Source organism: Desmodus rotundus, chromosome 9, assembly GCF_022682495.2.
Source record: "Desmodus rotundus isolate HL8 chromosome 9, HLdesRot8A.1, whole genome shotgun sequence".
Classification (NCBI taxonomy): domain Eukaryota; kingdom Metazoa; phylum Chordata; class Mammalia; order Chiroptera; family Phyllostomidae; genus Desmodus; species Desmodus rotundus.
In genome coordinates this window covers 48,419,038-48,446,288 of record NC_071395.1, presented here as the reverse complement: position 1 = coordinate 48,446,288, position 27,251 = coordinate 48,419,038, and the positions used below count along the sequence as shown (strand labels likewise).

General features: G+C 51.6%; 1 protein-coding gene across 4 annotated transcripts in view; it reads left to right on the top strand.

The window, feature by feature from the left end:
- The window catches only part of UNC13A (unc-13 homolog A), a 56,972-nt gene extending 30,055 nt beyond the window's left edge, over positions 1-26,917 (top strand). Inside the window, exons 21-44 of one of the 4 annotated variants that reach the window (XM_053911643.1) lie at positions 1,120-1,283; positions 1,682-1,832; positions 2,137-2,205; positions 2,525-2,614; positions 2,832-2,966; positions 4,475-4,608; positions 5,721-5,806; positions 6,000-6,126; positions 6,792-6,888; positions 7,265-7,408; positions 8,390-8,473; positions 8,946-9,023; positions 9,262-9,350; positions 9,788-9,940; positions 11,182-11,305; positions 13,675-13,713; positions 14,887-14,916; positions 16,291-16,347; positions 16,731-16,811; positions 17,703-17,850; positions 18,944-19,000; positions 21,606-21,698; positions 22,399-22,558; positions 23,586-26,917. In XM_053911643.1, coding sequence (XP_053767618.1) covers positions 1,120-1,283; positions 1,682-1,832; positions 2,137-2,205; positions 2,525-2,614; positions 2,832-2,966; positions 4,475-4,608; positions 5,721-5,806; positions 6,000-6,126; positions 6,792-6,888; positions 7,265-7,408; positions 8,390-8,473; positions 8,946-9,023; positions 9,262-9,350; positions 9,788-9,940; positions 11,182-11,305; positions 13,675-13,713; positions 14,887-14,916; positions 16,291-16,347; positions 16,731-16,811; positions 17,703-17,850; positions 18,944-19,000; positions 21,606-21,698; positions 22,399-22,558; positions 23,586-23,886 — 2,691 coding nt within the window. In that variant the 3' untranslated portion in view covers positions 23,887-26,917. The remainder of the gene's footprint in view (positions 1-1,119; positions 1,284-1,681; positions 1,833-2,136; positions 2,206-2,524; positions 2,615-2,831; positions 2,967-4,474; positions 4,609-5,720; positions 5,807-5,999; positions 6,127-6,791; positions 6,889-7,264; positions 7,409-8,389; positions 8,474-8,945; positions 9,024-9,261; positions 9,351-9,787; positions 9,941-11,181; positions 11,306-13,674; positions 13,714-14,886; positions 14,917-16,290; positions 16,348-16,730; positions 16,812-17,702; positions 17,851-18,943; positions 19,001-21,605; positions 21,699-22,398; positions 22,559-23,585) is intronic. The other 3 variants (XM_053911645.1, XM_053911644.1, XM_053911646.1) reach the window with 3 other exon arrangements.
- Positions 26,918-27,251: the final 334 nt, after the last annotated feature.

Sequence of the window (27,251 nt, the reverse complement as noted above, 5' to 3'; positions counted from 1 at the left end):
CACTGTCCATACTCCCCTGGGCCTCTGAGGCTGTCCCTTATGCCATTCTCTCTGCCTGAAAAACTCCTCCATCAAGGTCCAGCTTCAGGGCCCCCTTCTCTAGGAAGCATTCCCTGACCTCCAGGCAGACTCTTACTACCTAGCTCCAGGTCTTCCATCTGTCGCATCCATGGACATTCAAGGTTGGGCTGTTTGTGTCTGATTCTATCTTTTCCAGCTACCTGGGGGCTCCTGGAGAGAATAAATAATTAAATAGATGAATGGGTATTGAGTGGATAAAAGAATATATGGATGATGGAGGGATGAGCAGATGGATGTCTAGTTAAACTGTTGGAAGTATAGGTGAATAGATGGATGAATTTGGGGGTAGTCGGATAGACGGATGGGTGATGGATGGATGAGTGGACAGATGGATAGATGGATGGATGAATGGATAAATTGATGGGGGACAAATGGCTGAATGGGCATATGGATGGATTATTGGACAGATTAAGTCATATGTAGTAGATGGGATAGATGGGTGTGTGGTTGATTTACTAGGAGGAAGAATAGATAAATTTGGGGGTTGTTGAAGGGGTGAGTGGATCAATGGATGGATAGATGGGTAAATGAATGGAAGGATGGGTGGGTGGGTGGACAAATGACTGGGTGAGTGGTTGGATGTATGGATAAACTATTGGAAGTACAGAAGTGTAATGGGTGAATTTTGGGGTAGTTACACAGGTGGATGGGGGAATAGATGCATCAACAGATGAATGATAGATGGATGAGTAGGTTGATGGTTGATTGGGTGGAAGGATGAATTGTTGGATGGACTGATTAAGTTGTGGGTAAATGTATGGGATAGATGGATGTGTGGATGAATTATCAGAATGGTGAATTAGTGGATGGATAAATTTTGGGGTAGTTGAATGGATAGGTGGATGGGTGAGTGAATGGATGGATGGATGGATGGATGGATGAATTATTGGAAGAATGGATGAGGGACAGGTGAAATTTTGGGTAGCTGGATGAATGAAAGAGTATATGAATAAACAGATAGATAATGTAAGATGCCCTAGACCTGACCCCTTCTGTCCCCTTGCACTCTCTGACACACCTTCTCCCTTGTATCGGCAGAACCTGTTTCACTTTGTGACTGATGTGCAGAACAATGGGGTTGTGAAGATCCCAGATGCCAAGGGTGACGATGCCTGGAAGGTTTACTATGATGAGACAGCCCAGGAGATTGTGGATGAATTTGCCATGCGCTATGGCGTCGAGTCCATCTACCAAGCCATGACGTGAGGCTGTAGGCTGGGGTGGACATCAGGGAGAGGTGCAAGAAACTGGGCAAGGGGTCACCGAGCAGATACTGCCAGATCTGAGATGGAAGGGATTCACAGGAAAAGGAGTCAGAGAAGAAGTGGGTGTGGTGGGTGTTATGTAATTCCTCTGGGAGGTTAGGCAAGTACCAGTGCTGGGGGCCACAGTGACAAGGATGAGAGCTGGAGTCAGAGGCAGAGATAGGAGACAACCTGGAGAGGAGACAGAGAGAAACTCAGAGGACAGAATCAGGTGACAGAAAGGGATCATTTGGGGGGTTGGGAGGAGTCACGATGCTGTCTCAGAGGCATTCTGGGGGGTCACAGCCTCTCCTGGCTGGACACCAGGCCCAGTGCTTCCCACTCCCTTCCACCAGCCACTTTGCCTGCCTCTCCTCCAAGTACATGTGTCCTGGGGTGCCTGCCGTCATGAGCACCCTGCTTGCCAACATCAATGCCTATTATGCTCATACCACCGCCTCTACCAACGTGTCTGCCTCCGACCGCTTCGCAGCCTCCAATTTCGGGGTCAGTCCCAGGGGCTGGGGGATGAGGGAGAACCCAAACCTGTGCTGGTGAAACCCTGTGCAGCTCCCAGATTTCCAGTTTGGACTTGATTTGCTGTGTGACATTGTACCAGTCACATCTCTCTGAGTCTTAGTTTACCCTTCTGTAGAATGGAAATGGATGTTTTAAGGGTTCAGTTCAATGGTGGATGGGATGCTTTTACTGTATATTAAACTCTCAGCTAATATGGCAGCCACCTTTCACTGCTACACTCAACGCCCAAGTCCCTGCTTCCATTCATCCTCCTCCTTTTCTGCTACCCCAGAAAGAGCGCTTTGTGAAGCTCCTGGACCAACTGCATAACTCCCTGCGGATAGACCTCTCCATGTATCGGGTGAGAAGTGCATGCATGATGACTTGCTTACCACCGTGCACATGTGTGCCCATAAAGGGCAGCCTCTAGCAGGTGTGCACATGGGAGGACCCATTCTAATGTGCAGAGCGTGTTCCTCTAATACGTATACACATATGTGAGCAGCTCCTTCCCAACCTACTTGGTGCATCCAAAAAGACTGCCCAGTTGCTTCAAGGTGTTTTCATTGACCCCCAATCCACCTCCTGAAACTTTAGGGCTCTTGTATCTCCCCTAAAACAGTGTCCCATCCTCCCCTAACCTTCTTCCATAACTCCACCTCTCTTCTCCCTTCCAACAGAATAACTTCCCAGCCAGCAGCCCGGAGAGACTCCAGGACCTCAAATCCACTGTGGACCTTCTCACCAGCATCACCTTCTTTCGGATGAAGGTAGGAAAGGGGACCCAGTCCCATTAGCTCTCTAAGAAGAATTCTCCAGGACTCTCAGCTCCTAAGAGTAGCATTTCTCCTGGAGAGAAGTGCCCTTTCTCAGTGATCCTCTGTTTTCATACTGTTATGTTTCCTTAAACCCAGAACCACTTATAGCCATTTCCTGGGCACCTCCTGTCCCTTCTCTACCCATCCATGCCCACCTTCCTTCCTCCAGGTACAAGAACTCCAGAGCCCACCCCGAGCCAGCCAGGTGGTGAAGGATTGTGTGAAAGCCTGCCTCAACTCTACTTATGAGTACATCTTCAACAACTGTCATGAACTCTACAGTCGGGAGTACCAGACAGACCCTGTAAGAACTCCAGATGAGGCAGAAGGGACTAGTAGACACCACCTGACCTTGGCCTAAGTCCCAGACCTGCTCCTTCCCAAGGATTTTACTGTTCTGAGCCTCAGTATTTCCCCCTGTAAAATTATGTCATTAACCCACATCTCAGGATTGAGGAGATCCAATGAGATACAAACTTTATATAAAATATAGTTACGTACTTAGCACCTGATACACAATAGGTGCTCAAATAATTTGATTTTATTTAAACTTAGTTTGGCATAACACAGTGTTGTGAAAGTGAATTACTGTTCAATAAATTTTGAGTTGAATGGAATTTTTTAGTACAGTACAGTTTTGCTCATTTCAACTCAATTTAGTTGAGATCTTTCAACAGGTATTTATCTACACATATAATGTCCCAGGATTGTCAAAACATTTCAAGGAACTTATGTTCTATTAGGAGGGAAAGATGTAAAATTAGTAATTTACAACCCAGGGTGATTAGCCTGAGGTGGCCCCTACATCAAGTTTGGCTTCTAATAGGAGGTGACACATAAGCCAAATTCAGTTCGATTTTATTTCATTCTGTTCATTTTCATTCATGTGACTTGAGTTGAAATCAGTTGCTCTTAATTGAACTGTTGAGGTGAAGTGGATTAAATTGAGTTTAGTTCAACTCTAATCAGTTTGGTTCCATTTATTTCTATTCAGATGACTTAAAATCGCTCTTGGCTAATTAGTGAGCAGCACTGAATTGGATTGAGTTGAATTTAATTGAGTAAAAATTTATTCGTTTGATTCAGTTGAATTGAGTTGAAATTGTTCTTGACTGTGTTGAGTTGGCTTGGGATGAGCTGAGTTGTTGGGTTAGGTACAGCTGAGTTCAACTGACTTGGGTTCAATTGGGCTCATTTCTGTTGAGTTTAGTTACATTCATTTCCACTGATTGACTGACGTTAGATTGAGTTGATCAGAGTATGTTAGGTTGAGGTGAGCAGGTAGAGTTGGATTGGTTGACTTAGATTGAGTTGAGTTAGATTAAGTTGAGTTGAGTTCAGATTGAATATTGTCCATTATTTTGATGTAGGTCGTTGTGGATCTTGGAGAGATTGATTAGGCTAAATCCTATTCAGTTTATTTGAGTTAAACTCAATCCAGTTTAATTCCACTCTATGAAGTTTAATTGGCCCCAGTTTGGTTCCACTGAATTAACTCTGAGAATGCCATCTGTTAAGCTGGGTGGGTATGATTTGTATTAGTTTCAGTTCCATTTGGTTTAGGGAGCTTGAGTTCAACTAAATTCAGTTCCATTCAGTTTTAGAGCTGAGTCTAGTTAAGCTCTGTTAAGCTGAGTAGATATGAGCCCTGCTTGAGCCAGTTTACATGAGTTCTGTCCCTTTCTGTGCAGACCCCCTACCTGAACACACACGTTAATGGGGCCCCTTCCTCAACAACCTCCTGCACCTCAATAAAAAACTGAAGCTCCCATCCCTTGACCCCTGTGGCCAACATCTCCACTGCCCCACCAGGCCAAGAAGGGGGAAGTTCCCCCAGAGGAACAGGGTCCCAGCATCAAGAACCTCGACTTCTGGTCCAAGCTGATCACTCTCATAGTGTCCATCATTGAGGAAGACAAGAATTCCTACACTCCCTGCCTCAACCAGTGAGTTGTGTGTCTATGTAGTTAATATTCTGGAGGTCATCTTGTATGTGTGTACACAGTTTTGTCTTATGTGTAAAGGCGATCATGTCTATTGCACATAAAGTGTTGTATATGTGGGAGCAATTGTGGATGTGATTGTGCCTGGATAAAATATAGCATAATTTGCAAACATAAATGTAAAGTTGTATCTATATACACAATTACTGGTACATCAATATGTATTTTAATATGTATTGATTTGTGTGAATAGCTATACATATGTATATAATTTTGAATGTGTGTATAGGTTCATAAATCACAATAGATAATGTTCTAATATTTACTATGTGGAAAATACTCTTCTAAATTTTTTGCATTTAAATTTCATTATCTCTCACATGTGTAGGTGTAATTTTGTGTATAGTTGTGCTCTGTGGGTTTGTGTATGTGTTTACAATTGTAGAATGGGCTTCAATATACTATATTGTATATTGTGTAACTGTGTGTGAATGGGTGCACAGTTTCAGTTTGTGGATTTATATGTTTGTGGAACTTGTGTCTCTGTGAGCTGAATGAGCTATTATGATTTATTTCTCCCTGAGGTGAATGTTAGAGGAGCCCCTAACTCTGAGATGCCCTGATATCTTGGTTACTCAGATATGGATTTAAGATCGGGGACTTTAGATGGATTGATGGATTGGTGAATGGATGGATAGATTGGTAGAAGGATGGGTGGATGGATAAAGGAATAGATGTATGTTTGGATGGCTGGACGAATGATTGGTTGGATGGAAGGAAGGAAGGAAGGAAAGGAAGGAGGGAGGGAGATGAAGGGAGAAATGGATAGATGGGTAGATAGACAGATGGGTGGGTGAATGAATGGGTATATGGATGGGTAAAGGGGTAAATTAAGGGATGAAGGGATGGAAGGATGTGTGGGTGGAGACTTAGGAGAAGCAGGGCCTCAAGGCAGAGTCATTCAGCCTTGACAAGCATCACTTGTGCAAGTTGGTGGCTATGAGGGGACTTGAATACAGATCCCTCTACCCTACCCTTTGACAGGGAAGGCCAAAACAGCCTGTACCATCTGGCTTCTGGCTGTCAAGTTTCTATACTTTCCTAACTTTTGCCAGGTTTCCCCAGGAGCTGAATGTGGGTAAAATCAGTGCTGAAGTGATGTGGAACCTGTTTGCCCAGGACATGAAGTATGCCATGGAGGGTGAGTCCCCCACCCCTACATCTCCCAGCCTGGCTACAGCAGATAGCTGTGTCTCACTGTCTTCTCCAAGACTGTGAGTTCCCTGTACCCGCATGCCTGAGCTCGAATACCAGTGATGGCCAGAGTGGGCACTGCCAAGACAGAGGGTGGCAGACCCTCCTGGCTGAGCCACTCCCCCGATTCCCTGCTCCAGAGCATGACAAGCATCGCTTGTGCAAGAGTGCCGACTACATGAACCTCCACTTCAAGGTCAAGTGGCTCTACAATGAGTATGTGGCAGAGCTTCCTGCTTTCAAGGACCGAGTGCCCGAGTACCCTGCGTAAGTCTCCTGCCCAGAACCGAAGCCAGAACTATAGTGCTGACACTAGACTGAGGCCCAAAGAGGAGGGCTCACCTACTTAGTGTTCCCTGAGCATCAGGGGCACAGGTGGGCTCAAACCCAGTGTTCTCCATTCTTGGTCATTGGCCTAAGAACTCCTATAGCCAAACAATTAATAATCATAAGTATCAGGAACTGTGCTGAGAAGTCCCACACATATATTCACATTTAATCCTTTAGACAGTTCTATGAGATGGGAACATCATAACGCCCATTTTGTGGATGAAGAAATATAGGGTTAAATGCTGAAGGATTTGCCCAAGGCAACATCCAATAAGTGATGGAGCTAGACTGAACTTGGAATGTCTGACACACAAGCTGTGGTAGAGAGTGAGTTGGTGGCCACCATTTACTGAGGACCTGCTATGCTGTGTTGGGATCTTGGAGAGTAAACTTATTTGCCCATGGCAGTTTATCAACCAAGATTCCCAAAAGTCTGGGCCTTGCCCTGACAGTGGTCACTTGGTCAATTTCATGGGTGAAGTAGCCAAGGCCTGGTGGGGGAGGGGATCAGAGGAGTGACCACCCAAGGCCACACGGTGTGTTCAAGCAGAGGGTTATGGGGACAAGAGATGTCAGGGCCCTACCCCGGCTCTCCATTCCAGGTGGTTTGAGCCTTTCGTCATCCAGTGGCTGGACGAGAATGAGGAGGTGTCCCGAGATTTCTTGCATGGGGCCCTGGAGCGAGACAAGAAGGATGGGGTGAGAAGGCTGACCCACCACCAAGCTCCCAATCTGCCCACAGTGGATTCACTCCCTCTGTGGTCCATTGAGATATTATCTGGGGGCAAAAACTGCCATTGGGATGAGGCCAGTCTCTGGATGGTGTCCACAATCTTTGTCTTATTCATGGTGTTCAAAGTCTTTTGTTCATTCAACAAATGAATGTGAGTTTATCAAGCCTGACCCCATCTGCCCACCCCCTGTGGCCTCTGTGTCTGACTGTAAGCCAACCTCACATACTATCCATCTCACCCCAGGACAGTTGGTCTCTGGCTCTCCTTGTGGAGAGTAGGGGGTTGGGCTCTGGGGACTGTCTGGCTCTGACCCCTCTCTCCTGGCCTCCCTTCCCCTGCAGTTCCAGCAGACCTCGGAGCACGCCCTGTTCTCCTGCTCCGTGGTGGACGTCTTCTCCCAGCTTAACCAGAGCTTTGAGATTATCAAGAAGCTTGAGTGCCCTGACCCCCAGATTGTGGGGCACTACATGCGGCGGTTTGCAAAGGTGAGAGAGTACATGTGAGGTCAGGGGTGGGGTCCAGGTCGGGATGTGTTAGAGTTAGGGTCAACATTGAGGCAGAGTTGAGGCTGGGATTGGTGTCAAAGTTGGGGTTGGTGATATCACTGGGACTGAGGTTGAGTTTGGGGTCGATGGAAAAACCATCCCACTGTTGGAGTTGGTCATGCCATAGAGGTTGGAGTGTGGTTGGGGACAGGGTTTGGGTTGAGGTTGAAGTTGGAGTCGGTGATGTCACTGAGATTGGAGTTGCAGTTGGGATTAGGGCATGAGTTGAGGTTGAGGTCAGGATTGAAACAGGTTGAGTTTGAGGTAAAAGTTGGGATTGGTGATACACTGGGACTGAGGTTGGAGTTGAGGTCAATGTTGGGGTTGGTTCTCCTATAGAGGTCAGGGTTGTGAGTTGGGGACAGCATCTGAGTTAAGGTTGGGGTTGAGGTCAGGGTTGGAGTTAAGGTTGGAGTTGAATTTGGACCTGGAGTTAAGGTTGGGGATGGGGTTGAGGTTGGGGTTGGGTTTAGACTTCCTGTTAGGATTGGGATTTGATTTGGTATTATTAGAGTGTTGGGGGTTACATAGAATTGGAGGGGGCCCTGGGGGAGTTTGGAGGTTGAGATCATTGGACTGGGATTAGGTTCAGTTGGATTTGCTTTAGGCTGGCATGAAGTTGGGGAATGCAGGTAGGAATTGAGATTTGGTTTGGGATCAGGTAATGTTCGTGGTTGGGGCTGGGTTAACATGATGGTTGATTGCTCTGAAAAAGAGCTGAGTCTACGTAAAATAATTGTCTTCAAGTGGTGGTGTCTCCCTTGATTGTGATGGTCATCTGGGGTGGAGAATTCACCCAGCCCAGTGGTCCATTTTAGGCGCTAAAGTGGGTTTGAGTTTATCCCTCATCTCACTAGTGGCTCTTGATGGGCCCATCTAGCTCCAGCCCCTCCTGTTAACCACCCTCTGTGTCCTACCCAGACCATCAGTAATGTGCTCCTTCAGTATGCGGACATCATCATCAAGGACTTCGCCTCCTACTGCTCCAAGGAGAAGGAGAAAGTGGTGACCTGCGGGGCCCCTGTCCTCCCTCCCAACCCCATTCCGCAGCCCCAGGACTCCATCCTTCCCTGGGCTCTGAGACCTGTGTCTGCATGTGTGTCCAACTGTGTGTCTGACTGTGTATGTCTTGGGGGATCTGGAGGTGAAGGGACATGCCTTTAGTGTGTCACTGTCTGGTTGTGGCAAATAAAGCCTTCAGGGTATATGTATGTGAGCATGCAAAGCTTTGAGCCCATGTAGGAGCACGTGGGTATATGACTAGAACTCCCCTTCCTTGGGTCATCCTTCCCTCTGCCAGTCCCCAGAGACCACCCTCCTCAACACTCCCAGGAACATCCATTCTCAGATGACCTTGTGGGACCCCAGCTTTCTCCAGACCCAGACCCTGAAACCATCCAGGGTCCCTGCTGGTGGGTGGAAGAGACCCTGGTGAGGGGTCCTGTGCCCTGACTCCCTGCTTTGTTCCCATCCCCAGCCCTGCATTCTCATGAACAACACTCAGCAGCTGCGAGTTCAGCTAGAGAAGATGTTTGAAGCCATGGGTGGCAAGGAGGTGAGGTGGGGCCGAGCAGGGTGACCACAACCCCCCACCCCTGCAGGCCCCAGAGCTCATACCTGATGAATTCCAGTTCAGCCACTCCATTAAACCCAAGCAAGCGGCTTCACTGCCTGCGTCTCCATTTCCTCCCCAGCCCCTTGGGGTCCCTTTCCCTGAGTTGGGTGGGAAAATGCCCCAGACATGTGGATGCTCTGTAAACCTGACCTGACGGATATCCCTTCCCCTTCCTCAGCTGGATGCTGAGGCCAGTGACATCTTAAAAGAGCTCCAGGTGAAACTCAACAACGTCTTGGATGAACTCAGCCGGGTGTTTGCTACCAGGTGGGGGCACCTCCAGGGCTGGGAGCAGGGGCAGGGGGCAGCTCCCAGACCTTTGAGCCTGGGTATCCAGAGACTCAGCAGATGTAGTGGTGAAAACCTCAGGCTTGGAGTTATATGAAGTTGAGTTCAATCATGGCTTCACTGCTTACTAGCTGTGTGGCCTTGGTTGAGTCTTAACTTCTCTGAGCCTTAGTTTATTCATCTGTAAAGTGGGGATGATAATAGTACCTGAGTAGGACTGTGCAATGAAATGGTAAGTGTCTTAGCCCAATGCCAGATTCTGCTATTATGAATGCTCCCTCCTCAGTTATATGCCATGGCTCCCTGACATTGATGATAAAAGGTCAAGGTCCACAGATCAGCATTTATGGCCTCAACCTGGCCCTTTCTCCAAAATCCAGAAGTCTGGTCTGAGCTCCTCCCCTCTGTGCCCTCAGCTTCCAGCCTCACATTGAGGAGTGTGTCAAACAGATGGGTGACATACTTAGCCAGGTGAAGGGCACTGGCAATGTGCCAGCCAGTGCCTGCAGCAGCGTGGCCCAAGATGCTGACAATGTGCTGCAGCCCATCATGGACCTGCTGGACAGCAAGTGAGCCAGGCTGGGTAGACTGGGCTGGTGAGGGAGGGGCCGTGGGTGGGACTTCAGAGACTGGACAAAGGCCTGGAGAGAATGCTTGAGCATGCTTGCTGGGTGATGGTTGAATGATTTGGATGAGTGGGTGGGTGGAGGCAATGAAGGGATGGAAAGATGGGTGGGTAAATGATTGGAGGGATTGGTGAGTAAGTATTTGTACTGATAAATGGATGACATAAGGGTTGGGCAGGTGGATAGATGGGTAGATTAAAAGAAATGCTAAAAGGCTAGATGGAGGAAATGTGGATGAAAGGATGGATGGATAAATGGATGAATGGGTGGATAGTTGGGTAAGTATTTGGCTGGATGAATAACTGGATGGATGGATGAATGGAGAGAATAAGGATAAATGGATGGAAGTGTAGATGGGAGGATGGATGAAAGGAAGGGGGAGAGAGGGCAGAATAAAGGATGGATGATGAATGGTTAGAAAGTTATCCAACTGGTTGAAAGTTATTCATCCAGCCAAATACTTACCCAACTATCCACCCATTCATCCATTCATCTGTCCATCCATTCATCTGCATTTGTTCATCCGTCCATTTTTTCATCCACCTCTCCTCCATCTAGCCTTCTAGCATTTATCTTTTAATCTACCCATGGATGGAAGGAAGGGAGGAAGGGAGGAAGAAAGGAAGGAAAGAAGGAAAAATAGATGGAAGGAGCATTAAAGGAAGTTGGGGGGGGCTGTTTTGGTGGGTGGGGGGTTCAGTTGCTGGATGAATATGCTCAAACATCCAATCGTGAATTCTTTGTTTTCCCTCTCGAGTCTGCCCTTTTCCTATAATTTGCTTCCTCTTCCTCTTGAGCATGGCCCCAGCTTCCTCACAGTCCCTATTTTCCATACTGCCTTCTAATCCAGTTTATCCCCACTCTATTTTTTCAAACAGTAGGGTCTGTCTTTGTCTCTCTCTCTTGAATACACCATAGTTCCCCACTGCCCTCATGCTAAGGCTCTGGCCTTCCTCCTAGACTTTGAGGCCCTTTCCTGTTTGGCCACTGCTGAGCTTTCCAGCCACCATTTGCTCTCCACATCGTAGCTTCCTCAGACCACCCAAGGTCCCTGTACAGGCTCCAAGCCCTCTGGCGTATTCATTGGATGCTTTCTCACCTTGCCCATATGTTGAGGGGGAGGGCCTGGTTCCACAAGTCAGGGGCCAGCTGGACTCTCTCTCATACCTGCCCCTCACCCCCAGCCTGACTCTGTTTGCCAAAATCTGTGAGAAGACAGTGCTGAAGAGGGTACTGAAGGAGCTATGGAAGCTGGTCATGAACACCATGGAGAAGACCATCGTCCTGCCACCCCTCACTGACCAGACGGTGAGGCCCACAGGGGTCAGAGGGGACACCTGGGACACCTCCCCTGTGGGAGCCCAGAGAGCTTGGTGCTAAAGGCATTGGGACTCAGAGGTTGTCCAGGCATCAGGGTCATCCAAGGGTCTTAGAAGCCACCAGAGATCAATGAGGCTGAAAACCAGAGAGGTTACATATGGGTCAAAAGTCATCAAAGGGTCAAAGAGGTCAAGGAGAGTCAAATGACATCTAAGGAACTTAGAGGCCACATGAGCAAGAGGTCATTCAAAGGTCAGAGATCATCCAGAAAACAAGTCAGCTTGGGGCTCAAGGCCACCTATGGGGCACGCAAGTCATAGGGGTCTCTGGGTTTATCAGAGGTCCTTTAGGGGGTAAATCAAGAGACAAGGAAGGTGGACACCATGGACTTCAAAGATCAAAGATGAAAAGAACGGGTTTCCCTTTTGGGAACAGCCTAGAGAGGGTAATCCCCAGGGATCAGGCTGCGGGGTGGAAGTGGGGTACCATGACATCTGTAGAGGGGTGTGGCTGGGCATGGATCCCTCCAGGGAGGCATTGGGGGCCTGGACACCTTGGTATGTGGGTTGATGGCTCAGCACAAAGTGGGAGGACACTCCTGGGTGGACATGGGAGGCTTGGGGAGCATGGGTGGGGTCTCCCCAAGAGGTAACAATGGTGTAGGAGGCTTACACCTCCCACAGCCGACCCTGCCTCATCCAGGCTGGGCTAGGGCATGGGGTTCACCCCTCGGTGCCCTCTCCGCCCTCTCCCTGGTCTTCCTGGGAGACTCATGGTGACTTATTCCCCCCTCCCTACCACCCGGCCCCCATCACGGCTGACAGATGATCGTAAGTAGAGTCCCTTCTGTCTGTCTGTCCGTCCGTCCGCTCTATGTCTGGACTTGGCCCACCTTGTGGCTGCAGTCCCCCACCCAGTGCCCCCTCCTCACCCACTGCCCCCCCACACTGTCCCACCTCCTGTCTAGATGTGCCTGTGTCTGTCTGGGGTGGAGCATGGGGAGGGGGTGGGGCTGGGAGGGAGGGAGGTCACGCCCACTACCCCACCCCAGTATAAGTATGGAGGCAGTACCTCCGGGTTCCCAAACCCCAGGCCGAGCACCTTCACATATGCCCTGGTCTCTTAGTTGGGATACCCCCCTCTCCCATGCTCAGACACCATTAGGGTATCTGGATCTCTTCTAGAAACTAGGAGGTTCAAAGTCAGCACAGTCGCTCTGATCTCCCCTTTGGGCTCACCACCCAGGACCCTATTCAGCTGCTCAGGGCAGGCCTTCCACCACTCCTACCCACCCTACTCCCACCGCGCGTAAACCCAAGCACCCAGGTGGGAGACAGATTTGGTGTCAGGCAGACCTGATGTCAAATCCCAGCCCAGCTGCTCTCTCTTTCTCTCTCTCTGTGACCTTGGAAAGTCACTTCACCTTCCAACCTCTGTCTCTTTGTCTGGAAAAAGTGGTTAATTGTAGCAACTGTCAGAGTGCTGTTGTCAAAACCAAATGGGACAAGGCATTAAAGTGCTCATCTCCACGACTAGCAACTAGCGGAGGCAGCGGTCACTAAATTAGAGCTGATGATGTTGTTTTGGTGGGGCGGGGGCGGGGGGGTAGTATTTAGACACATACCAGGGCAGAAATCAAGAAAACCACTTTAGAGTCCCCCTCTTTGTGAGAAATACAAAGCTTTTACAATACTTAATTAAAAGTCTACAGGAGTTCATCTCATCTCTTGGCGGCTTTGGTGTGGGTCTTCAGCGTAACCATCTGGGGGCACACACCCAGCCACAGACGATGCGCTTGTGGGCAGGAAGCAAAGAGAGCTTATGTTCGCTGATGACTCCCTGTAAGCCAGACCTTCTCCTAGCTGCACGAAATTTCAGCTCACCCTCATGCGCCTTTAGAGAAAGGTGGATTTTATTATTCCCATTTTGCCAATGAGGAAAGCTGAGACTCGGGGGAGGAGTCATTTACTCAGCTAGTTAAATAGAGGCCAGAGTCAGTATGCAAATTCAGGTCTGTCTGAATACGGGACTGTTTGCTTTCCTGTTCACCCAAGAATCAAGCGCCTCATGTAGACAACAAACATAAATGGTTATATTTTGGCAGCGACTTCTCTCCTTTTTCTCTGGCTCTGTATTTCTATTTCTCCTCTCTTTCTCATCTTTCTGACTCCCTCACACATTTTAACAGTCGGTCGTTAAGAAACACACACACACATCCCCTTGCGACCCAGTCACCAGCCCCCTGTGCAGTGCAGATGCCCCCTACCCCCTGTCCCCATGAGTACATGTGTGATCCCCCCGCGTCCCCACCCCACATGGCTTGTCAGGCTGATCACCCTGTGACATTGTCTCTGCAGGGCACCCTCTTGAGAAAACATGGCAAGGGATTAGAAAAGGTAATGAGGGCCTCGTTGGTGCTGAGGCCCCGAGCCCCGGTGTCTGGGCTTCTGTGTGCGTGTGTGCGTCTGTGTGCGTGGGCAGGACAGTCAGCTGGGGGTCACGAGGAGGGGAGGAGGGGGTCCTAACTGGCACCCTCACAACCAGGATGCAGAGATGAGGTGATTCCCCAGGGACAGGGCTTACGATGCGCGTGCACGTGTCAGCTAACGTGTGCACGTACAGCTCCCGCCCTCTCAGGACAGCACCCAAGGAGCTCATCCCAGGCCTGGGCTCAGCTGAAATCTGTGGCTTCGAGAAGGGCCCAGACACTGAACCATTGCCCTGGGCTGAGACATGTGTTGTTTTTTATGCAGATTTTTGTGTTTTTTATGCAGATTTTTGTGTTCTAATGGTTGTTTACTGTAAAGAGATGGGAGCTGTAGCAACACACGAGCAGTTGCCCTCGCTGTGCACTTGTGCGGGAGCTAGCACACCTGTGTGCACACAATTGAGGTCTCCACTTTATGAACGTGGATGGTAGGACCTCCCGACTCACTCATCCAGCCACGTTCAAGGTGCCAGGCACCGTACACATGCATGTGCATCTGTGGGAGGGGGAGACGGTCTGGGGGTGGGGGTGATTGTGCACACACGTGCAAGTTTTAGGAATGCACATGTATTTTTAACATTTGACTTCTGCAAGTGTGTGTCTTTGTACGTCAGCCTGGGTGTGTGTGTGCATAAACTTTCTGCACACTCACTTTCTGTGCCTGAGTGTCCATGTGTTGAGCAAAGTTGTGATACCTATTAGCATGTTTCGTTTAGAGTCAGGCCTGCCGGGATAAGGTCTTGGGAGTTGGGAGACAATAGGCCTCAAGCTCTGTCTCTTCTCCCCTTCCCCAAGGTGGCCCACTCTGGGGCAGGCTGACTATGGGATGAGGCATCTGTCCCAAGGTGATGGGCTTGTTCTAGGCTCCTGGCTTGGCTGTCCAGGAGCCTGGCCCCAAGCCCCCACCAACGGACAAGGGAAAGTACTTAGCTGGGGAGGGAGCTCATCATTAGACCCAGGACCTGGGAGGGAGCTCTTGGGCTGGGGGGGTGGGACTATGCTTTGAGGGGGCAAGGAAGTCCCACTGACTACCCTCCAAGCCAGCAGCTGAACTCTGACCTCCACCTGATTCTCTTCACAGGGCAGGGCGAAACTGCCAAGCCACTCAGATGTAAGACCGACCTCTCACTGTCTGTCTGGCTCCTCCCCACCCCCACTCCGCCCCCTGCCTCCTTCCACCCCTGTGGTCTGTGCCGTCTGGGGTTGTTCTGTGAACCCATCTGTCGGTCTCTTCTTCCTCTGTCTGTCTGGCTTCCTTGTGAGGGGTGGCGGGCAGGGGTGCAGCAGGCAGGGAGGAGGGGGTGGCAAGGGAAACTGAGGCTCAAGCAGCTGGTCTCCTGAGTAACTGTGCCTCATTACAGCCTTGGGAAATCGCAGACCAGGAGTAAGAGAGCAAGGATAGCCGGGACGGTGACAAGTAGCGGCTTCCATGGGTCAGCGGGTAGATCGTCCCTGTAATTAGGTCTACCTCTCCTGGCTGTGAAGGGCTCCCTCCCTGCCCAGGGCCCCCAGACGGGCTCAGGGCCCAGTAGTGTAGAACTCCTTATCTCATTGATACTCAGCCCCACCCCATCCTCCAAGGGGTGCCCCTGTTAGCCAGGGGAAGAAACTGAGGCCCAGAAAGGGTCTAGGACACACCTCAGGTCACCCAGCACAGTGACAGAGGAGGCAGGACATGGGACTTCCAGGCCTGGACCCTGTCTCCCCCAGCACTGCCCATGACCTTTAGATCAAGTGGTAGTAGCAATGACCATTGACCAAAGACAGAGTCACAGTTAAACCTTGAAGTGGATATGATTTCCCTCATCTAGATGGAAAAACTAAGGCTCAGAGAGGTTAAGTGACTTGCCCAGGGCCACACAGCAGAGCTGGTATTTGAACCCAGGCCCACTCAGCTTGTTGGGACAATAACCAGGACACCATCTTGACGATGTCTGTTTGGGGAGGGGGACAGGGGAAGAGTATATTGAGGTGTGTGTTGTTGGGGAAGATTGTTCCTTTAAAAGGTCAGACTAACAGACTCCCCAGATTACTGGGGAGTGCCTCCCACAGAGGGAATGGTCCTGTGAGTAGTGGGGGTCTCACTAGAGCCCATCCCACGGTTTCCTCAAGACCCTCTGACTTTGAGCTGGCAAGACCCACCCACACCTACAAACACCATCTGGTGCTCCCCCCACCCACCGCCCCTCACAGCCTTCTCTCTCTCTCTCTCTGTTTCTCTTCTCTGTCCCCAAAACCTGGGGTCCTGGTGGAGGTGGGAGGGTGGATAACATCCCCACAGGACAGGGATTTCTGGGGACAAAGTCGCCACCTCTCAGCACTTCCTGGGAGGCTCCAGACCTGTCTCCAGGACATACCCATTGCCTTGCCCAGAGCCTTTGGACAAGAACCAAGAAGATGTCCAGGGCAAGGGTGTCAGCAGGGGCTTGGGGACTGGTCTGGAGGACCCCCACCCTTACCTGGCTATGTCTGTTGCTACCCACAGGGAACCCAGATGATCTTCAATGCAGCCAAGGAGCTGGGTCAGCTGTCTAAACTCAAGGTGAGGCCAGGGGTGGGGGCAGGAAATCAGGGTGGGGATTCCTTGGGGAGAAGCCCCAGAACAGTAACGTGCTTTGCAGGCTCATGAGGCAGGAATACTACTCAGACTGGCTTAAGCACGATTTCTTTGTTCTGGTGTATTGGAAAGATGTACATGGTTCAACTTCAGACACAGCTTGATCAAGGGTGCAAATAATTTATTCAACAAATATTTATTGAGCACCTGCTGTGTGCCAGTCACATGCTGGGCGCTGGGGACACCATGATGAAAAGGCAGACCCACTATCTAACTCCTCACAGTTTTATAAGGATTAGGACCATAGATAGGCCGATCCCTTATGAAGGGCCTGCTCCGCCCACTGGCCCCTCTCTCCATCCATCCAGGACCACATGGTACGAGAAGAAGCCAAGAGCTTGACCCCAAAGCAGTGTGCAGTCGTTGAGCTGGCCCTGGACACCATCAAGGTGAGAGGCCCCACCCCTACCTATCCCAGGTAGGGCAGGCTGAAGGTGTGGCTGATGTGGACATGGACCTAGGTTCAAACCCACCTTAACTCATTCAATGTATAAACACTCCCTGATGACCCTCTGGCAAGGCCCGGAGGAGCCCCAGGCTGGGGGGCATGGGTGGATACGGACGTCCCCAACCCTGTGGGGTCAGAGTGTGGTAGAGGGAATGATAGGAGTTGGGGTAGCCCAGGGAGGGAGCAGCAAGGACTTTCTGGAAGAAGACATGTCGAAGGTAGGTTTTGAGGAATGCACAGTTCATAAGGCAAAGCAAACAGCGTTCTAGGCAGGGGCCCAGCCCATGCAAGAATATGGAGGCATGAAAGGGGCTGTGGTCTCCATGAAATGAAAAGCATGAAAACTACTCGGAAAAAAATGTTTTGCTGAAATGGAGTTGGACAACGTATTAAAGAGCAGAGGTCAAGGAAAGCTCCTTGAAACCTTGATCAAAGAAAGACAAGGAGCCAGATAAGACTAAGGGCCAGGGTAGGGGCAGAGAGGGCCCCACCACCAGTGAGCGTAGTAAGTGCAAAGGCCCTGAGGCAGGCTTGTTCTAGGGAAGACAGCTGGGGAGAAGGCAGGGAGGTTGCAGGGTTAGAGCCACAATGGGCCGAGTGAGGGGCTGGAGGCACGAGTGTTGTTCTGAGGGTGTTGGGAGCCCACTAGAGGGTCTGGGGCAGGAGTGAAGGTGGGGAGCAGCAGCACCAGACTTGGGTGTTTGGGAGACCATTGGATCTTCCCTTCCATCGCTGCAGAGGGCAGAGGGATGGAGGACAGGGCATGGGGGTCCACCACAATGAGCTGACAGGGGGTGCCTCTGGCCTCACCTTCCCCACCCTGTGCCCACAGCAATACTTCCACGCGGGCGGTGTGGGCCTCAAGAAGACCTTCTTGGAGAAGAGCCCAGACCTGCAGTCCCTGCGCTACGCCCTGTCCCTCTACACGCAGGCCACCGACCTGCTCATTAAGACCTTCGTGCAGACACAGGCGGCCCAGGGTAAGGGGCCCCAGGGTAGCTCCAGGCGAACACCCGCCTGCCCACAGGGGTAACCTAGCCCAGCCACGAGTTGCCACTGGCTCATCTCTTCTGTGATATCACGGCAAACTGACAGCTCCTTGGCTCTTGTGAACTGCTTGATGTCACCGACCAATGAAATCCACAGCTTGTGGGGGTGGGATCTCTTATGTCACCAGGCCAGGAGATGATTGACGTCTGAGAATCTGTGACGTCATAGGACCAGGAGGTGATTGAAAGCTCTGGGGAGGGACCTCTGATGTCAAAGACCAAGGTGATTGACAGATTCTAGGGGCACAACCTGAACAAACAAGGTTGACAACTTTGGGGGCAGGACCTCAACAGTGGGGGCGTCTAAGGAGTGATTGACAGCTATGGCATGGGCGGGACTTCCTGTGGCCGATGAGTGGCAGTTCCAGGGAAGGGACCTCTGGATGAAAGGTTGAAGGGGAGAAGGGCACTTCTGTATTGTCTGGGGCTAAGGAATGATTGACAGCCCCAGGGATGAGTGGGACCCCAACCTAGAGAGGGTATAGGGAGAGGAAGTTCCCATTTCTCTAACTGTCTCTTTTCTTGCCTGGCTCCAGTCCCTCTGAGCTCGCACACACAGCTGGAGCTGGGGGATACGACTAGCTCCCCTCCCCAGGGACCCTCCCCTTTTCAAAATTGGCTCTAATTGTGCGAACAAGGGAGAGAACTTTGGCTGCTGACCCAGACTGAGTTCCAGCAGTGGAGGGAATGGCTGGGGTGGAGGGAGCAAAGCCCTGCGGGCGCGGGGGGCGCCTTTCCCCACCCCAGTCAGCCCTGGGCCCTCCCTGGATGTCAGGCCTCTACGTTCAGCTTCGTGCCCGGTCCACACTGCTGCTTTTGGTGTCCCTGGTGTCCCCCGGTGCGGGAAGCTGTCCGTCTGTCCGTCTGCAGCTGACGTTTCTCTCTCTCTTGTCTCTCCTCCCTCTCACTCGCCGCCCCCTCCACGCCCCCCTTGCTCACCCCACACACACTCACCCTCCATCTTCGCCCCTGGATTGCTCGTCTCTGCCCCCTTCCCTCCTTTCTCCCCCTCCCCCGCGATTAGTCCATGGTGGAAAAGGGACTAGGTTTACCCTTAGTGAAGACATTTATCCTGAGAAGGGTACGTGCCTCCGTCACCCGCCCGCGCCTGGTGCCCGGTGCCTGCGCCCTTCCCAGCCACGGCTAGTAAAAGGCCCGTCCTTCCGCCTCCATGGTCCCGGGCCACGTCTGGGCTTGACCGGCTATGGGGACCGAGGTGGACAAGGGGGAAGGACGGCTTGCTGGTTCCACGTGGGGAAGGAGAAGCGATTTGAGTCGGCATCCGTTTCTCCCTAAGAGTATCTCTTAAGCCAGATCCCAGCTCTGCCACTCAGTGGCTGGGCACCTAGGGCAAGGGACAGCCCCTTGAGCCTCAGTTTTGTCATCTCTAAACTGGAGACGGTCAAGGATCTTAATTCATAGGATGTGATGAATTAAATTTAGGGCAGTTTTTGACATTTAGTAGCTCATAGCAATGTTTAGTTGTTGTTGTTGTTATTATTATGTTTGCTATCACTTTTCCTAGCATAGGAAACTTTTTTTCAGGCTCTAACTACAAACCAGCCCTTGTGCCAAATGCTTCTCAAGGATTCTTACAAAGATTCCTTCCAGTCGCCCTGCAAGGGGGTCCATCAGTCTATAAATGAGGACGCTGAGTCTCAAAGAAGCCACTTGCCCAAGGAACCTTCCCCTGCAGGGGAGGCCAGGGCTTGTGGGGGGAGGGAGGTGTTGAGAGAAGCATAGAGAGGCCCAGGAAAGACCCTTCCTCTTGGAGCCAGCAAACCACGGGAGGGGGGCGCACAGCACTGCCCCCCTCCCCCTTCTTACTAGCTTTGGCCTTGGTCTGACCCCTCACCCCTCCCACCACCGTCCGACTCCCCTCTGGCATCCTCATTCTGGCCCGGATTGAGCTTGCAATGAAGCATCAGCCTGGGGAGGGGGGGTGGGAGGTGAGGCTGAGCATGACTGGTGGGGGGAGGATGGGGTGAGAGCCTGAGATGGTAAGGAAAGTGGCCTGGGGTAGCAGTAAAGATGGGGGTGCACGCCCCAGTACTGGGGTGCTGGGGGTCTGCAGGCTTCTATGCCCCCCTGAGCCTCAGTCACTTCCCTCCCCACGCAAGCGACCTGGAATCAACCTTGGACTGACCCGTTCTCCTTCCCCACCCCCACTCCCAATGTTCCTCCTGTTCCTCCCCCATGCATGGGGTGCTCCAGGGTAGGGTGCTTCCTGGGGGGTTGGGGAGGGGCCTGGTTGGGCGTGCTGGCGGTCACAGGTTCCCAGGCCCTACAGGATGCCCTTTCCAAAGTCAGAGGGAGAGATGAGGACAGAACTTTTTAAGCTGCCCTTCAATGATCCTCAGCAAAATCAATCAAGATGCTTGTGCTGGCCAGACACAGAAGTGCACCTCATGCTGACTCAAGCAGAGAAGAGAATTTGTTAGCTGTGGAACTACAAGACTAGGGGTTGACTATCATCAGGAATAGCTGGATCTAGAGTCTTTGACAATGCCATTGGTCATTGGTCTCTTCTGAGACCTCTGTTGGGTGGCCTCTCCCCTCGCTGAGCAGAGACAGCCTTGCCAGCTTAGCTTCTGAGAAACAGAAAAACTTTTTTTTAACACTTACAGCCAAAGCCCCAGAGCTAACTCCTACTGGCCCAGTCTGACTCACATGACCATCCCTCAGCCAATCAGTGCAGCATGGGCAAGGAACGTTCTGATTGGGGAGCCACAAGGTCTGAGGTGAGGGTGAGAGCATTTCTTAATGGAAGCTTGGGATTGTCTATTAGAAGAGGAATGGTGTGGGGGCAGGGAAAATAAAAGAGGAAATCCCTGTGGTTGGAGCAGAGTTAGAAAGTGTCAGAGTGGAGGGAAGTGAGGCAAGACAGGTAATAGCGAGATGTATCGGGAGGGACACTGCAGGTCACAAAAAGGATTTGACTACTTCCAGGTGACATGGGAGGGTGTTGAGCAAAGAAGGGATGTGCTCTAACTTAACAGGCTTTCCCTCTGGTGCGCTGAGAGAGGCTCGGAGGAGGGTCTACTGCAATAGTCCAGCAGGGCGACGGGGGGCCGGGCTGGCACAGAGACCGCAGGCTAGGGAGGTAGAGGACACACTGGACAGACTCTGAAGGGAGAGCTGGTGGGATCTTCTGATGTTCCAGCACTTAGGGAGGAAGTGAAGACAAGGAAAGGGGTCAAGGCCTGGGATACAGGATGCCCCAACCGTTTGAGGATTGACAGAGGCGGAAGAAGTGATAAAAGAGGGTAAGGAGTGACTAGTGTGTAGGATGAGGACTTGGAGAGTGTGGCATTGTTGCAGCCAAGAGGAGAAACTGAGGCACAGGAAGCCAGAGTGTCAGATGCTGCTGAGATGGTGTATTAGAGGAAGATGAGTTTTGACCTCACGGAGGTCAGTCGAAAGACAAAAGTGGGAAGCAGACACATTAGGATCAGAGAAGTTCAGAGATCTACCTGAGATCACAGAGCAAGGCAGTGAAAGGCCTGAGCCCTGGATTCTTGACCTCCCCAACAGCACCTACCACCCCAGCCAATCCTCGGTGCCACCCTGTCAGGGCTGTTGACCTGGTGCCGCCAGCACATGGTAGGTGGGAGACAGTCCAAGTCCCTTCTGGTGGGTGGGAAAGAATGGAGCTGACACCAAACATTCTCCCCTGCCCCACCCAGGCTCTGGTGTGGAAGACCCTGTAGGTGAAGTCTCCCTCCACGTTGAGCTCTTCACTCATCCAGGAACCGGTGAACACAAGGTCACAGTGAAAGGTGAGCAGCCTGAGGTGGGAGGAGCAGCACCTCAGCCAGGATGTACTAGGTTCTAAAAAATAAACCAAACTCTTGTCTCTAGTAAGAAGAACTTTTTCCATTAAAAAAAAAAAGTTCATAAAATTGAAAATTCCAGAAGTAAACCACCTTCAGGCACAGCTGAATCCAGGGGTGCAAAAAGTGTTACAGGACTCAATTCTACTTTCTCTCTCAGCTCTGGTATTCTTTCATTGACTTTTATTTTTGTAAATTAGAACACAGGTCAGGCTATTTTAGCCAAGGTCTAGAATAACAGTGGCTTAAACAGATAGAATACATTTTTCTCTAAGGTGACTCCCAATGACAATCGGCCCAGAGCTGATGCTGAGACATCACAAAATTGGGGATCCAGGTCTCTGCCATCTTTTGTGGCACTTTCATCCCTAATGTATTTTCCTCCTCTATAGGGTCCCAAAGAACTCAGGCTGACCAGTATCCTAGCCTGCAGCTGGAGGAAAAAGTTTAAGGCATTTTCCCTTTTAAGCCACAGAAAGTTGTTTGGTCACTTTCTCTCACATCTTATTGGCCAGAACTTAGTCACATGGCCATACTTAGCTTCAGAAGCATGCTGGGAAATGTAGTCTTTAAGACAGGCTTTGAAAACCACAACCCCATTCTGAGGGAACCTGACAAGATTCTTCCCTTCCTCTTCCTCCAATAGTGGTGGCTGCCAATGACCTCAAGTGGCAGACTTCTGGCATTTTCCGTCCATTCATTGAAGTCAACATCATTGGGCCCCATCTCAGTGACAAGAAACGCAAGTTTGCGACCAAATCCAAGAACAACAGCTGGGCTCCCAAGTACAATGAGAGCTTCCAGTTGTGAGTCTGGGGTGCTCTGGGGAGCAGGCATTTGCTGGGCTAACCTTAGCCCACTAGACAGGAGGGATGTCTGATGAGCCAGTGGTTCCTGGGTGCAGGAATGTGAGGGGTCATGTCCTAGGTGGGTGTGCTGGGAACAGCAGCAACTCAGCGTTGTTGCTGAGTGACATCAGTCAGGGGACACCAAGATGGAGCTGACGACCTTGGTGGCAGGCAGGTCTGGGGGAGCGGCATAAAATGTGATGTAACATCATGATGAGGGTTTGGGAAGGTGAGGGGAAGTGTGGGCAGAGGGACGTGTGGGTCAGGGCCATTTCTGGGGCTGGAGACTCTGGTTAAGGGGCGTGGGGGTGAGGACTCATGGAGTCAGCAGTGAGCCTTGTCAGGTTCGCTGGGGCAGGTCATCTGAGGGGTCTGCTGCTGGGGACAGGAGTGGAGTGTGACTTGGTCCAAGGTATGGGGGTGCATGTTACTGGGGTGTGTGGAGTCACATCTAGATGGGCTTCCTGGTCGGCAGCTGTGAGCTTGGTCAAGGCATCTAGAGAGCACAGACCCTGGGGGCCATAAATAAGTCTGATCACAGTGTACAGAGGGGGTGGAGTTACATGGGTGGGTTTTTGGGTGAGGTGTGAACCTCACTGGGCAGGGTAACGTTGGGGGCTGTTCTTGGAGGACATTAGTGCAGAGGGCATCAGAGCTGGGGAGAGGTGGGAGCTCCTGAAGGACCACAGCCAACCAGTCTGTTAGAAGAGGGCCAGAGACATTCCTTGGTGGTGGTGGTGGTGGTGGTGTCAGCTGGTGTGGACATGGCCCAGCGAAGGGCTGTAGGGCCAGTCACTTGGGCAGGGGCTGGCGGGCCTAGAGTAGGAGGGGATGAAAATAGAAGGATTGTGCATAGGTGTTGCTGGGCACGGGGGACTGGGCCACTTGGCTGGCCAAGTGGGAGGGGCTGGCGTGGGACGGAGCCATTGGTAAGAGCGGGGCTGGCAGGTGAGTGGGACCTACCCTGACTTCTCGCTCTCCGTAGCACGCTGAGTGCGGAAGCGGGCCCCGAGTGCTACGAGCTGCAGGTGTGTGTCAAAGACTACTGCTTTGCTCGTGAAGACCGCACAGTAGGGCTGGCCGTGCTGCAGTTACGTGAGCTGGTCCAGCGCGGGAGCGCCGCTTGCTGGCTGCCCCTCGGCCGCCGCATCCACATGGACGACACGGGCCTCACGGTGCTGCGTATCCTGTCGCAGCGCAGCAACGACGAGGTAGCCAAGGAGTTCGTCAAGCTCAAGTCGGACACGCGCTCCGCCGAGGAGGGCGGTGCAGCGCCTGCGCCCTAACGCTTGTGGCGCGGGTGGGCAGCACTGCGCCTGTGCAAGGAAGGCGGGGCGGGACCTTTCTGAGTGCATGTCTCCGGGTTCTGCGCAGAGGGCGATCTGCGCCTGCACCCTTGACTTAGCTTCCGGCTCTGGGGAATTGTGAATGGACGATGCCCCGCCCCCTCGGGAGGCCACGCGCCAGGGCGCGGGGAAGGAAAAAGCCACATCCCCTCGTTGAAGCAACGCCCGCAGCGCCTACGTGGCCTTTCGAGCTAGGATGGGAGAATCCCGCCCTTTATGGAGGAGGCCAGGTCCCTCGGCTCTGGTCCCCTGCCTCCTGTCCCATGGAAAAGCCATAAGACGGGTCCCCAACCCCTGGGGCCCAAGACCAATTGCCAAGTATGGAACTCTAAGCTCCCTCGAGGGGCGGGCCCTGGGCAAGGTGTGGGCGGTCTGGGGTGGTCTTGGGGGCTGGAGAGACTAGGATGGAAGTTGGAGGGCCTCGGAATACCCGAGTCCCTTTTTATGTTCGTGCAAAAAATAAATGGGAAGAGGGCCTAAGATGGGATTTCAAAAGCACATGCGCCCTCGGGCGCCCAAACCCCACCCCACCATGCCCAGTCCTCGTATCATGGAGTTCAACCCACCCAGTTGACAGATGACAAAACTGAGGCCCTGAGAGTTGCTGTGGGTCCCAGTGCCATGCCTTGTCCCCACTCCCTTTGGCCTGTGTGCCACATCCAAGGGTGGGCTGAGATCGGATGACCGACAGTGCTCCCAATTGCTGCTAACCCCCTACAAGGGACCTCCCCCAACCATACAAGGGATGGGGGCCTTGGGCCAAGGGTCCCACTGTCCCCTCACCTCTGGCTGCCCTCAGCCCTTTCCACAGGACCCTATGGGGGATACCCTGAGAACTCTTGACCTCCCGCCAACAAGTGAGGACTTGGGATTTCTTGGACCCAGCTCCACCCCCGACTTCTTTTTCCTCTACCAGAATTTTTCAGACAGGAAAGAGCAGAAAGAGACCGGAAACTCTAGAGGGGGAGGATGTAGGGTTCCCCAGCACCACCCCAGGCATGTGCTTTGGAAATTTCCTCCCTCTTTTCCATGCGAACTCTCTCATCACTCAAAACTCATCATTAAGTATCTCCTCCTGTAGAAAATTGTCACTGCTCCCCTCAGGACTTCCCCACTCTGTCCTAGAAGCCATGGGACTGGAGGTGTCTGTGACAACCTCTGTTTTCCCCAGACTGCTGTCTGAGGCCTCTCAAGGCCCACACAGGCTAAGCACAGAGATGACAGAAGGTATGCCTGGGTGAATTATGTCGTGGGGGACATCGCCATGTGTCCACACATCCACATGTGTATCTGTCCGTGACCATCCCTATCAGCCTTCCCTTCCCACACAGATCTGGGCACAAAGGAGGTATTTCAGCCACACTGTGGCTGAGTCACAAGACAGAGAGGAGAGAGGACAAGAGAGGGCATGGAAGAGACAGGAGAGGAATCCAAGGAGCTGGAAGGACTTAAAATCAGGAAGTTTCTGTATTGGAACAAGGCTCAAAGAGAAGCAGGGCTTTCCCTGAGGCTGCCCGGCAAGTGTATGCCATGCCGGACCTGGGATGACACCTCTAGGTTTTTGCCACCTCACCTGGGGAAGCCAGGGTTCTGAACCCTGGTGGGGTCTCAGGGTTGCAGTGGGACTCGCTTCCTGTGAGGAGCTGGCCCCAGTTTTCCATGAGTCGGAAGGATGCAGTAGAGTAGGCCCCTGATGAGGTAAAGAAGTAAGACATTGAGGAACACCTTTGACAGAGCCAGTCCCCTCCCCAGGAGGGACAGAGACAGAGTAAGCACACCGACAAAAAGAGAAGGAGGGAGAGAAGGTAAGAAATTGGGAGAGTTTGATCACATCCCAATGGGAACAGAGATCATGAGATGGAGAGAGAATCAGAGATGGGGAGGGACAGGAGAAATGGCAAACTTGGGGACCTAGAAGGAAAAGGGGCTCACTCTTCTGGCTGTCACTAGTCTCACCTAGAAGGATTTACCCAAAATGAGGAGGTACCTGGCCATGTCCCCAATCCCTCTGACCCAGGCACCAGAGCCTGAAACCTCACCACACCCCCATCAGAGATGCAAAAAATACTTAACACCCAACTAGAAATCCTTGGGACCTCAGAGACCTTACCGTCCCCAACCCCCACCCCCTGCGCTGTCCATCTTGCAGATGGGGACACTGAGGGAGGGGCAGAGTGGGGACATCCTGGAGTCACCCCAGACTCTGCTGTCTGGGTGCAAAGGAAGGGGAGCTTGCTGGGGACTTGATTTGTATCACCGCCCCATCTGTCCCCTGGACATCCTTTCCTATGAACTGTTAAGGACCAAAGTTGTCTTTGCTGACATGTGTTGCTTTTCTCTGCCTTTTTTTTTTTTTTTAAGAAAGAAATCAAGTTGACAGTGTTGAGTAAGACCCATTCCCATCCCCTCACCACTACCCAGCCATAGTGGCTCTTTTAAGGCACAGGTCACAGGCGTCGGGTTCCCCAAGCATCCCCAGCCACACAGTGGGGTGGGGGTGGGTTCAGACCCCACCCCTGGCCCTGCCCCTCTGACCTTGAAACCTGCCACCCAGTCCAGAGAGGTTCTTCCTCTATGTACCTTTCTCTTAGCATGTGATTGCAAATGTGAAATCCAAACACTGTTTTAATTCCATCCCGTTGGTCCAGCATCTGCGCAGGTGCCCCCATTTCTCTGTAAATACGTGACTTGGAACAAATGTTTAAAACCACGAAAAGTGATCATGAATGCATGATGTTGAGATGTTTTGCACTATTCTGACTTTTTGGTCTCTGTAAAAATATTTTATTAACAGCAAACATTAAAAAAAAGAAAAAGCACCCAGCTTCAGACCCATGGTGGTGGATTTGCCTTCCCAGAAACGCAAAAATACTCACATACCACCTACTACACGCAGACTGTTGAACATGCTTTCTGCCCACGAACCAACCTATCCACAGGTAGCATTGTCCCAATTCACAGAGCAGGAAAACAGAGTCCCAGAGAGGTGAGATTTTTGTGGAAGGGGTGGAGCAGAATTTGAATCCAGGACCTGGAGGGGCGGTTGCTCTTAGCTCAAACAAAGAAGAACAAAAAAGCCAGGGCACCCCCCTCAAATCTGTGTGTGTCTGGGATTTTTTTTGTTTTGATGTAGCAGGTGAGAATCTCATTTTATAAACTTGGAGATGCAAAGGATGGAAACTTCATTTTTCTACAGCTAAATTTAATTTCTGTTTTGATCTTCCATCCCACCAGGGAGCAGAAACAGTCTCACTCAGCTCAGGGTTTCACGGTAAACCCAGGGACTCTCCTCCGAAGATCTGGGC